General features: G+C 48.2%; 1 protein-coding gene across 34 annotated transcripts in view; it reads right to left on the bottom strand.

Annotated features, from left to right (window-relative positions):
* Positions 1 to 12,513, bottom strand: part of CELF2 (CUGBP Elav-like family member 2) — a 526,216-nt gene that overhangs the window by 39,731 nt on the left and 473,972 nt on the right. For all 34 annotated transcript variants that reach the window (XM_084888498.1, XM_084888508.1, XM_084888526.1 and 31 more), the window contains 2 exons: positions 12,388 to 12,451; positions 2,809 to 2,943 (listed from right to left, as the gene is read on the bottom strand). In XM_084888498.1, the coding sequence (XP_084744624.1) occupies positions 2,809 to 2,943; positions 12,388 to 12,451 (199 nt within the window). The remainder of the gene's footprint in view (positions 1 to 2,808; positions 2,944 to 12,387; positions 12,452 to 12,513) is intronic.

The following is a 12,513-nucleotide window of genomic DNA, read 5'->3' as shown; positions in this document are numbered from 1 at the left end:
AGCAAAGGGAAGGACAACTTGCTGGCGGTGGGCAGGAAGGGAGGGGACCCATCTCAGGACACAGGGTCCCTTTCTGTAAGGCCCCAGGAAAAATCTGAAAAGGGTCAAATATATTTAAAGTTCCTTAAATACGTCAGGCATCATCCTAGGCTGCCTAAGTACACTGCATCTTAACAAGGTTACGCCATCCCTGGCCAGTGTGGCTCAGTTGGTTGGACATCATCTTGACCAAGAGACTGCTGGTTTGATTTCCAGCTCTCCCTCTCTTTTTCCTCTCTCTCTCTCTCTCAAAACCAATATATATTTTTTTTTTTAAAGAAGGTTATACCATATTTGTGCTCCTGACCACATTGGAGGAAATGGATGTGGAGCCATGAATGAGACCTCACCTCCATGCCCCTAACCCTCACCCTGCTCAGCACCATAGTCTCCTTGCTAGTGTGTGATCATGCCAAGCTCCCTCCTGCCTCCTACCTGCTTGGTCTTTTGATGCCCTGTCCCTAGATGTCAACATGGCTTCCCCTTCTCTTTACTCAGGTTTCTGCTGCAATGTCACCTTTTCCGAGATAGAAAGCCGCTTCCAACCCCTTTCCTCTCTCCACCTTGCTGCCTGGTCTCTCCTCACACCGTGTGTCCACTGCGTGCAGGGCACACACTCGCTTGCTTCTTGTCCGTTACCCTGATGGGCTGGAAGTGAATAGACAGAAGGGGACAGACTGTCCCTTCTGCTCGCTGCTCTGCCCCAGCTCCCAGGGCAGCGCCTGACACCGTCCGACTGTACCATCTACCACTCACAGTACCATACGGAGTACCTCCCACCCGCTTTTGAGCTCTGATTCTCAAACCAACACGTCCTCTTACAAAGAATGAAATATGTGAATATTAGTTTTGATTCCCTGGAACCAAGGCACTTTCCAGAACAAAATCATGACAGAAGAATATATTTTAATAAAGTCAAATGAACCCTTAACAAGCAAACAACAGGCCACATACCCTTAGCCTGTCAGAATAACAACATAATTTTAATGTAACTACAATAATATATCAAAGTTTAATGTAAGGAACCATGGTCCGAACTGTGGCCTATATGGCTCTTTGTCATACAAGGAAGAGAGTGTTCATAAGAAAAAGAGTTTTCTTCTTTCTACCGTGTTACCAGTGATTTGATCAGTTCCTGCTGGTTATGAAGGTAATTTTTCCAAGGTTGGAAAAATTAGAAAAATTTACTTTAGACAAAATAAAGTTAATATTGTTTTCTCTTAAAAAAAAAAAAAGGTGCAAATCCTCATCATTTTTAAATAAACAAAAAAGTGTTCAGATTTTTGAGTGACTTTTAGTTTCTTTCTCTCCAATAAAATATAGTTAAAAAGGTCAGCTTCTGACTAAAGATACAATAAAATGTGTGATGTTTTAATAAAATAATTTCACAGCCTTCATAGGGGAGATAAAAATTCTTATTTGAGAAAATACTTTACAATCAGATTTATGAAACAAGTCAGAGAGGTTAATTTTAGAAATTGTTTTTAAGAAAAAAAATCCTTATTTTTATAAGTGGTATTTATCATGCCAAAAAAGTTTATTTCTTAAAAAGAGTCACTATATGAATTATTTAAATAACAAACGCATCATTAATTGCATTAGAGCTATAACTTAATTGGTTGGAAGAAATGACGAAGTTGTTTCTCAGGAACACCATTTGTTTCAGGGAACGAGGCCCACCTACAGGAATGGTGCCCTTCTAAAGGCAATTTAGAGAATGGAGCCAATGCTCTATGGGCTGCTGCTATGAGATCACAGCACATTAAGGACAAATCCCCCAGCTCTTCCTAAACATCCCCTGGATTTCTCCCTCCAAACTGCGCTCGGAGGGAAATGTCTCACTGTTTTAGAGACAAACCGAGGGCTATTGCCTTCCTCCCCGATGTCAAAAGCTTTAAGCAAGCTGGTCAGCGGAGTGCTGCAGCTTTCTTTTTTTTCTCAAAGAAAACCAGTGTTGTTACATAAAGCGTTTTCAACACTTAGCTAGTCTTCTGGGCATAGCTGGCAGAGGGTCATGAGGTTTTTAGAGTTAGAGAGAGTTTGGAGATTGTCCAGGCCAACTCCTCCACCCAGCAGAGGAGGAGGTGAGGTCATTTATCAAGGTCTAGAAAATTCCGAGAGGAGGAGAAGCCAGCGCAACATTTCTTAACAAACAAATCATGGTTTCCAAGCAACCCCATTAGGTCTGGCTTGTGTGAAAGAAAAATGGCATCTGCTTTTGAATAAGGTATCAACATACGTGAGGAAAGACTTTGCATGACACAGCCCAGGCATGACCACAGACAGGCAACAAAGGTGGCCCCTCTGGACTGGGCTTTAAAGTCAAACGAGAAGAATGGTGGTGGTGAGAAATGTAACACTGCCATGATTAGGGCTGTTGAGACTGAACAGAGAATTCTTAAATTGCTAAAAAGAGAGAGAGAGAGAGAGAGAGAGAGAGAGAGAAAGAGAGAAGGAGGGAGGGGAGAAAAAGCATGACTAAGAGATTGAAGCACTTCATAATGGTGGAGACCTAGTGAGGATTGAGTGGCAGCATTCTGAAACAAATGAATGTGTGAGAACCACTAGCATGGTGGATTCTCTCAGAGAAAAAAAAATCTTTTTCCGTTGGAAAATAAAACACACATGTTGAAAAGTTTGGTTCTTCAAAAATAAAGAAACAAGTTTCCCCCAATGCCCAGGTAAGCTCGCTGGCTGCCTGGGCATGCCTCCCCTGCCTGTGGCACCGGGTGTGTGCAGACCTGGGTGCCCTTTGTCACGTCCTCTTACCGGGGCTGGTGAGGGCTCCCAGGGCGCTGCTCGTGGTGGACAGAGGGTTTGCGTTGGTGGTGGTGGCTGAGGTCTGGGCTGCGGCTGCAGCGGCCGCCAGCGTGGCCAGATTCTGTAACTGTAAAGCGTTCATGCCTGCCAGAGGAAGAGAAAGGTACCGTTAGCCACAGACCCCCTTTGCCGGGCAGATGACGGCCACAGGGCCCTGGGATGTAAGCCCTGGCGACCTGTGTGTCCCCTAACTTCTCAGCACCGTCATCTCCCTGTGGCGCTGCCTGTCCTACCCCAGGATGCCCTTCGCAGATCGGTTCAGGGCTGAGAGATTATCGGAAAAGACGGGTGGAGATTGCTCTGTGTGCATTGGCCACAGCCAGGCCTTCCACCAGAGAACTGTATAGAAGAGGTGAGGTCTGGGCTTGGACAAGGTGGGGGCCCAAGGGGTAAACTCTCAGTCTCTAAACTTGATAGATGCATGTAGATGATATTAAGAGAGAAAATGAAAACTTACTGGGGAAAAGCTTTTGCTTTGATGGTGAACTGATAGGGCTTCCTGGCTCTGCCCTTTGTACCTGCTGTGTGACTGGGTAAATTACTTAACCTCTCTGTTTCTTGTTCAGGGTGTGGAAGTATTAACTCTATCTTACCTCAAAGGGCTGTTGTGAAGACTATATAAGATGGTGAATGCAAGTCACTCAGCACAGTGACTGGTTCAATGTAAGCCCCCAATGGTATTGACGAGGCGCCAGAGAATGTTCTAGCAACCTACCTGCCAAGGCCCCTCGCCGCAGCTGTGGAGCCTTCAGTCTAAGCAGCCTCTGCCCAGGACTGCCAGGCTCCCCTGCCCTCTGTCCTGACCCCTCAGTCAGGACTTATCTACTCAGAAAAGAATTCTTAATGTCTTTGCTGCAAAATGGATTCTCATTTTGCTCAAATTGATATTCCACCTTCTTCCCAGAGATGCCCAGCTCTACTGGCTCAGGGGGAGAGCCAATGCCCGTTTTCCAAAACCCACCTGGTTCTGGGGATTCTGGGAAGCAGGACCCTCGCAGGTTGGAGTCCTGTGAGTGTAACCTGCTGGCAAGCCCCGCCACGGGACAAGGTGCTGCAGGCCATGCTATGAGGATGTGGAGTGCGGAAAGCACTGTCTTATTTGTCAGGTTTGCTCCAGGAGAACGGAACCGGGGGAGTACAGGAGCCACCTGGCTTCGGTGTAGATCCATCCGGACTGGACCCGGTGAGGGGCGACTCCGGAAGGCTGCATGGACGCACCTCACACTTGTGACAAGAGCGCGGGCCTCCAGTGCCACTGCCAGGAGTGAGGGACATGTGTGTACCCATCTGTCCCCCGTTGGCTCTCCAGCGACAAATGTTCCCTCTGATGTTTTAATCATAGAAACCAGATGACCAGGCTATACTGCTCACAGCTGGCTGCACAGCAAGAGGAGGGTTTAGCACTAAAATGAAAACCTGCAATGCACATCTGGCACCCGTTAATGATATGGAGATACACTGTCGTAGGCCCAGGTTCAGAGTCCTCCGAAGGGACAGCTCCTCTGACCTGCCCCAGGCAAGAGCCACGTGCCCGAGGGCAGAGTTCCCGAGCCTAAAGGAGCTCAGCCCACTCGCCTGGGTCAGAGACTCAGGCCACAGGGCACAGAGCCAACGGTGGCAGAACCTCCCATCCGGGGCAGCCCTGCAGCCACACCTCACACGGGCACGCACTTCCTGTGTGTTCCCTTCAGACTCCCTCATCTCCTTGTTCTTAACTCTGGTGCCACTCATTCACCATCTCTCACTTTGATGCTATTTTTGTGTATTTCTTACCTTTATAGCTAGGTACCAAGCTCCTTGGGGACAAAGATGAAAGATGTTGTCTTAATCATTATCAAGTCCACCTATGCACACATGCATACACACACGTAGACACACATAAGCGCACACGCGCGTGCGCACACTGCTGTCTACGTAGCAGGCGATGGTGACTCCATGTAGGGCGAGTGGACAGAGTAATGAACAGTACTTACTGTCCATAGACCCATCCAAGTGCTTAGCTTTCTCCAGTTTTGTCAGCTCGTCAGTATTGACAATGCATCAAGTATTGACTGTTTCCCTCAATCGTTAGTTAATCCGTTCTACAAATATTTATTAGAGCCGAGTGTACCCTTCATAACTGCAGGCCATGCTATGAGGATAACTAACGCTCCACAGAGGTCCTGGAGTCTGGCCATACCACTCAGCTGCGCTACCCACTGCCCTCTCCACTAGGGAGCCCGGCCAGGCCCTGTGTGCCCCTTGGGGCCCCCTCTGCATTCCTTCCGGTTCTTCCCCACCGGAAGCATGCCAGCTGCTCAGGCTCCCCTGCTTCAGCTAGAAAAGCCAGGCAGGGGATCTTGGCTCTAGAAGAGCACCGCATGGGGGGGAGCAAGGGGGAGGGGAGGCACTCTGCTCAACCCTCGCACGGAAAGGAAGAAAATGCGGGCTGAAGCAGAGATGGTGTGTGGAAAGGAGAGGCTGCAATGATCCCTACCACTGGAGGGATTAGGGCAATGGTTGGCAAACTGCGGCTCGAGAGCCGTATGCGGCTCTTTGGCACCTTGAGTGTTCTAACGCCACTTCTTCAAAATAGACTCGCCCAGGCCGACGAACAACTTCTGCACATGGGCCACGAAATTTCAATCCAATGTGCACGCCTGCATGTGGTATTTTGTGGAAGAGCCACACTCAACGGGCCAAAGAGCCGCATGTGGCTCTCAAGCTGTGGCTTGCTGACAAACTGGATTAGGGGGAGAGAAAGGGAAGGGTTAGATGGAGAGAACCAGCAGAGGGCAGCACATGTATGTGCCTGCCCATCTATATTCCTGTCTGTCCGATCATGTGTCCACCCACTCACCCACCCATCCATCTGCCCATGCATCCATTCACTCATCTGTCCATCCTTTACTGAGTGACCATATGAGCCAGACCCGGGTACCGCACTGAGAATTAAGCAGAAAATGAGACAGTCCCTGCCTGCAAAGAGACACTGCATATTGGAGCAGGGAGGAGCCAGGAGCCGGGGGATAATCCTGCTGTCAGTTTCTGGAACTCAGAAACTCTCTCACTGGTCTCTAGTTTGCCGGGGATGAGGCAGAGCACAGGAAGGCACCGGGCGGGTGAAGCGTTCAAGGGGGAGGGGCCATGCCCATCCTCTATCCTAGTCCTTTCAGGTGAGCCAACCCTGGCAGGATTCAAGGTGCCCCTTCCCCACTCACTCCCAGACAGAAGTGCTCAGCACCCCAGAGGTGGTCAGGGTGGTTCCTGGCCGCCTATGCTGGTGGGCCCCATCTCCAGCCCCGACCCCCACACTTCTCCATCTCAATGCAGAGGCATCTCTTCATCTCCCTGTCCTGAGTTCCTGGGGCCTCGAATGCACAGGCTTCTCTGCCGGTGACAACTGCCACTTACTGGAGGCAGCACGGCTGATGGAGAGGAGTGCAGGTCTCCACCCGGGTTCTGCCTCACCTCCTGCCAACCAACCTCCCTGAGCAAACTGCTTGGCTGTCTGTGCCTCGACTTCTCAGCTGCGAAGTGGGGATAAAATGGAACCAGTGCTGCCTACAGCATGGGTCCTTGGGGACGGTGGCTTTGGCTCTTCCTGCCTCTCACAACGAGCCATGGTGTGGACTTCCCACTTAGGAAGGGGGCTTGGGGGGCCACACTGCTTCCAGAAACTCAGAAAGCAGCTTGGGAAGCCCGTGGGGACCAGCTTGCAGCTCCTCTCTCTGCCTCCGTAACTGCACCAGACTCGCTGGCGCACTGACTGCATCCGTCTCTTCAGGCGACACCCGCCGCAGACCACCTGCTCCCGGCTGGAGTGAGGCCTCTCTCCTTTACCTCTGCGCCAAGCCAACACCGAGGCCCCAGCGCCCCACTGACAGGGGGTTTCTGCTTCTGCTCACTTCGAGTTCACATTTCTGGTTCTTTTCATATTTAATTTTTTTTTTTTTTTTATTGATTTCAGAGAGGCAGGGAGAGGGAGATAGAAACATCAATGATGAGAGAGAATCACTGATCAGCTGCCTCCTACACGCCCCCGACTGGGGATGGAGCCCACAACCCAGGCATGTGCCCTGATGGGGAATCAAACTGTGACCTCCTGATTCAGAGGTTGATGCTCAACCACTGAGCCAGGCCGGCTGGGCTTTTCCATCCTTTTTTTTTCCGGGTGGGGATGTGGGGGGAGTCAGAGCGTATCCTTCCTCTGTCTCAGCTCCTTTCACAGGCACCTCCTGGGTCCTGCCCTCTCCACCCGCCTGCTCCCACTTTCCCCTTCCCGCCGCTCCCGTGCTGCTGCCATAGGATGATCCAGAAAGGGCAGCAGACGAGAGCAGAGGGCAGCATCTGGGGAAAGCCGGTCCGACTGGGCACAGGGCTCGTTTCTAAGAAGAAAGCCACCACTGTGAACCTCATGAAGAGCTCTGCTTGGATGGACACCCTCAAAACAGGGGCGATGATCTGGGTGACTAGAAATGCAATGCATTTGCATAAGTTTTATGAAATCCAATAGTGTGCCATGATCAAGATGGCAGGGAAAAAAAAAAAAAAAAAAGGTTGGGAAGGAATACAGGGATTCCCTGCTTCACTCACACCGGGGAAAAGAAGGTCCTTCTCAAAGGGAAGAAATGGTGTGGAGAACAGATGTGCAAATATGCCCACTCGAAACTTAAGATTTAAAAAGAAATTATAAGGAGAGGGCATGAAAATTTAATTTAATGTTCACCTTAGGTAATTTTGTGTCTTATTGTTCATGGCAATTACCATAAATCTGCATATCAATAAGCGAGAACAGATGTCAGTTGTTACAAGTGCTTGCCAATCAGGTCTGTTAGAAAGTGACAGATGGGTGGTTATAGAAGGTTCTCATAAGGCCCATTAGCACATTTGCAGGAAGTGTCTGTGGTGGAGGGTGGGAGACCGGCCTTGGGGTGTACGGGAATCCTTGTGGGTCCCGGATGGGGATGCACACCTCACACCTGGGCGGGATCTCCAATGTCAGGTTCTCAGCCTCCAGTACAGGTTTTTAAATACCTCTCCTCTTTCCACTCATCACAGATATTCTAAGACAGTCTTCTCTGGGAATGGGCCTCAAACTGATGAAAAGCATCGCCTTGTTGGTGTTTGAAGCAAATGCCTGCACTCTATAACTTTATTGTTACTTTTAAAATGTAGACTAGATATTCTGAAACGGAACAACTAACAGCTTTACTGAGTGTCAGAAATAAAGTGAAAGCTTTCTCTTGTTTATCAAAGGATACTTATTCTTTGCCCTGGCCAGTGGGACTTCATCGGTTGGGCATGGTCCAGTGCACCAAGAGGTCAATGGTTTAATTTCCGGTCAGGTCACACGCCCAGGTTGTAGGCTTGATCCCAGTAGAGGCATGCGGGAGGCTGCTGATGTTTCTCTTTCTTCCTCTCCCTTCCTCTCTCTCTCAAATCAAATCAAATCAATAAAAACAACAAAAAAGACACTCTGCAGCCACTGATTGCTTCAGAATCTCTATAATTTTCTAGTAACAATTCCTCACTCTAGAAAACACATTCTCCTGACAAAAGCAAACCACACTTACACACTTAAAATGTGATTCAGAATGGAGACACTTTTCCTGTCTCTGAATTGCTTCTTTTTTTGAGCAGATTTGGGGCCCTCACTGTATTATTTATCTACAACTTGCCCCTGTGTGTTACTAAGCCTGCTAAACCCTGGGTGTAGGGAGGCCCTGCAGCTGTACCTGTGCAAGCACACCTGCGTTTGCTGAGACGCTGAGCCCTGCTTCCCAACAGAGAGCTCCGGTTTCAGGATCAGGTTGCAATGGATGTCAAATGTGGATCAGCCACTTATTTGCGCAGTAACTTTGGGCAAGTTTCTTCTCCACCACCCTAAGCCTCAGTTGCCCCACCTGTGAAATGGGACACTAGCAGTCCCTACCTCATAAAGTTGTTTGATGCTTGGGGATTCTGTACCCTAGTCCATTTTATGCCCTTTTTGGTGCTATGGCCTCACATAACTTAGTTAACCTCTTCCTACTTCAGTTTCCCCAACTTTAATGTAGTAACAAAGGGTTGCTTTTGCCCTGGGCATGCTGTGAGGATAAAGGGCATGGTTATTTCAAGGAGCTATGTTAAAAACAAAGTTGTAAAATACTACTCTTGTTTTTCTAACAATCCTCTTTTGTTAAAAGGAATTAATGACCTTATGCCACTTTTCCTTTGTTCCTTCTTCTTCACGAAAAATCCAGACTCTGAGCCCAAACTCAGGCCCACGTTTAGATTTCAGAAATTCATGCAACAAATAACTGAGTGGAAAAATGGATACGTTTTTTACTAGAAGTTTTGAGAGGGGAAAATCAACTTCATAGATGCACAAAAAGTACCATAAAAGTATTCAGTTTACTAAGATTCCATCCCAATCTTTCTTCTTTTAAAATTCATATTTAATAAAGATATCCTTTAATAAAATCATGGAACACATTTACAGTTACTTTTAGTCTGATGAAAAAAGTATAACTGATGTCTTATTCACTTTTAATGATTGCAACTATTAGTAACTTCTCTTCTAAAACTTCTTTTTCTGCTTCTTATTTTTAGATTTACTTTATTTTTCTCCTCCAGTGAGTGTTTTACTCATTTAAATGAGACATTCAGACTGTGACAAACCGGAGTCTCCCGAAGGGCAGAGCGCCATGCCTGGGAGTGGTCCACAGCCACATACTACTGGTTTCCGCGATGATACAATATTTCCCTCTCTTTGGTGAGTGTTCCATTCAGGAGTGATTGAACTTTACATGTGGAGTTCATGTAACTCTGAAGACACACAAATGGCATCCGAACTGTGTAGGTGCCCCTGGCACTGTGCCACAATCTCAACCACGCTGCGAGCATTTTAACCTCAGGTGGGGTCTGGGACCCATGACCTCCGTGTGCCTTCATAGCCCTCCTCCCAAGTGTGTTGCAGACCATCTGCACCATAACATGCGTGATGTTGTATGAACTCGCTAATTTCAATCCTCGACGACAATTTACCTGTGAACATACTTTAGTTTATAGAATGTGTTTTTTCTTTTCTTTTTTTTGGAGGGGTCTTAGACGTAAGGCTAACACCAAAGTTCTTAATTAAGAAAGCTTTTAACTTAAGCGCCATTGGGAATGTATCCAAAAAGATAAATTTGAGTTTGCCAGTTTATAAATTTGTTTACTCAAAAATAGTTGTGAGCACCTCTTGGAGGAGTGAGGGCTGAGTCCATCAGCCCGGGCCACGGCCTCTCGGACACTGATGATTCAGGCGTGTCAGAGCGGTGAGGGAGGAAGGGGAGGCAGTCAGGGTCACAAGAGAGAGAGAGGCACCCCTCCCACATCTGGCGAGTTGGGAGGCTTTCTCTAAAGTGGCCTCTATCACAGGTCACTTTATAACACTGGGTGAGATGACTGGCAAAGACAAAAAGGAAGCACTACTTCTGGGAGAAGACGAAAGAGCAGCGGGCCATTGAACTTTACCTTATTTAAAAAAAATACCCTAAACCACAATGCTTCAAAAGATTATGATGATGACACAATTATGCTTATGAATGAAGGACACCCTTTACTGAAAACTCGCCGAGCAGACAGCCTTGACATCTACATCTTTAACACTATTCAAGGCAATGGTCCCCATGGACTGTCAGCATTTGGTTTCCTGGCCTGTGCCGACACAGGGTGCTGAACTTCATATATTGAAGGTCCAAGAATGGGGCATTTGGGGGAGCCCAGGGCATTTACAGAGTGAGTGCCTCAAATTAGCCATCCAATCCATGCACCTTCTAAGGCGACTCACAGATACCTGTTTGTAAATGAGCACGGGAAGCACGTGAACTCCATCCTGACTTGTGGCTGGTGAGCCAAAAAAGCACCCAGCTAACAAGTGAGGGTGCTCTGTCTGCCCGCCCGGGAAGTGCGCTTGGCAGCAGCCTGGGGACCCGGTGACCTTCTCTGCGTAACTCAGCAGTGGGAGAGGGAGAGCCTGAGGCTTCCTCAAAGCCAGGGCCCTAACTGTGAATCTAGATGCAGCCATGCTTTCTGTAAGAAAAACAAACCTAGCATCGGTGGAAAGTGTGACAAATCTTAGCATTTATGTTAGCACTTGCAATCTGGAGGTTTTCTCTTTTTAAAACATAGAACACTTCCTGAGTAGTTTACCTATGCCACTCAAATTCCCTTCACAGAACTAAAAATAAATGAACCATTCGATATGGTTCTTGGCTCCAAGGCCAGCCTCCCAAACTGTATTCATGAAGATACTGATGAATGATTTAACTACTTATCATTTGAACATACATTCCGGCCCCCCCCCCCCCCCCCCAATAATCCAAAAGCTATAATTACAGCAGAACAAGCTGGCAGTGCTAGTAGATTGAGAGCCCAGTGACTGATTCTGCTTTATGTTTACAGTGGGCCAATCTGTCCCATCAGACAAGCTATCATTAGCCCGTGAGGCCGCCATGAAAGGCTGGGCTGGTGATCACAGCACACAGGAGGGGAAACCTGTGTACGCTCATGGAGAGTGTTTCCAGATCCATTCAAAGTGAAACAAGAAAAAAAAAAAAAGGGTTATGTATTTGGAAATAAAAAGAGAGAAAGAGAGAAAAGGAGTTTTCATCTTGGCAGAATAAGAAATCTGGCTTTTATTCTGCACATTTTCTCAGTGTGTCCTTGATTAAAACAAACTGCTTGATTTTAACGGGCCAAAAACCTGTTCTTTTCCTTGCCCTTGCTCCCTACCTCTCTGGAAAGAAATGAGGAAAAAGCGCTCTTGCTGTTCCCTGAGGCAGGTGACCGGCACCTGTGTTCGGATTTCTTGCACAATCGGCCTTCCCCGCCCTGTGGGAAGTTAGGGGACCAGCCTGAAGGTGACACAGCAGGAGCGACCCGGCACTAGTCACCGCACCGCCTCACCACTGACACAGCTCATTAGAAAAAGCAACTCCTTCGCGGGCTGGCTTTCAAATCCAGCCACACTTTGATTTTCCTCAAGAACAGAGATGATGCTTTCACATAAAAGCATCGGATGCCCGATTCTGTCAGCTGGGGGACGACAGTGGAAAAGGCACCCTGTTAATTGTCTGTGGCCGTCAGGGGACCGCAGACCATTACGGAGACAGGCCTGCAGCCCAGGCTTTCATTATGGAGGTCAGACCGTTTTTATGGAGCGCCTATTATTAAAATTTTAGAAGGACGTTCATCATTTTGGCTTGCCCTGGATACAAGAATCTCGCTGGAAATTCCCCAGTAACCAATCCCAATTTTAAAAATAAGACAACGGGCGTACTATGCAGGAACGCTCTGTGCCCCCTCGTTACAACTGCTGGAAATGCCAGGGGCAGGAGGGCAACTCTCCCACCGCTGGTCTAATTTTAACACCCCATCCGGAGAGCGAAGAGGGCTGGTAATTGCTTTTGTTCTTCCTTGTCCCTGCTGCTGCTTTCCTTTGCCCTCTGATCCCCCTCGATTCAGACAACAGCACAGTCAGACAACAGCACAGTCAGAGGGAAGGCATGGTTTGCCACTCACCCGCCATCTGCTGAATGCCGCTGAAGGCGCCCAGGTTGCTGGAGGAGGTGGCCTGCTGCAGGAGCTGCAAACAAACAGAGGGAGACGCAACCGTTAACGAGCACCGAGGTGAGGGCCACGCGCCTC

This window comes from Pipistrellus hanaki (genome assembly GCF_964339955.1).
Source record: "Pipistrellus hanaki genome assembly, chromosome: 1".
NCBI classification, from domain to species: domain Eukaryota; kingdom Metazoa; phylum Chordata; class Mammalia; order Chiroptera; family Vespertilionidae; genus Pipistrellus; species Pipistrellus hanaki.
This window is presented reverse-complemented; position numbering and strand designations above follow the sequence as displayed.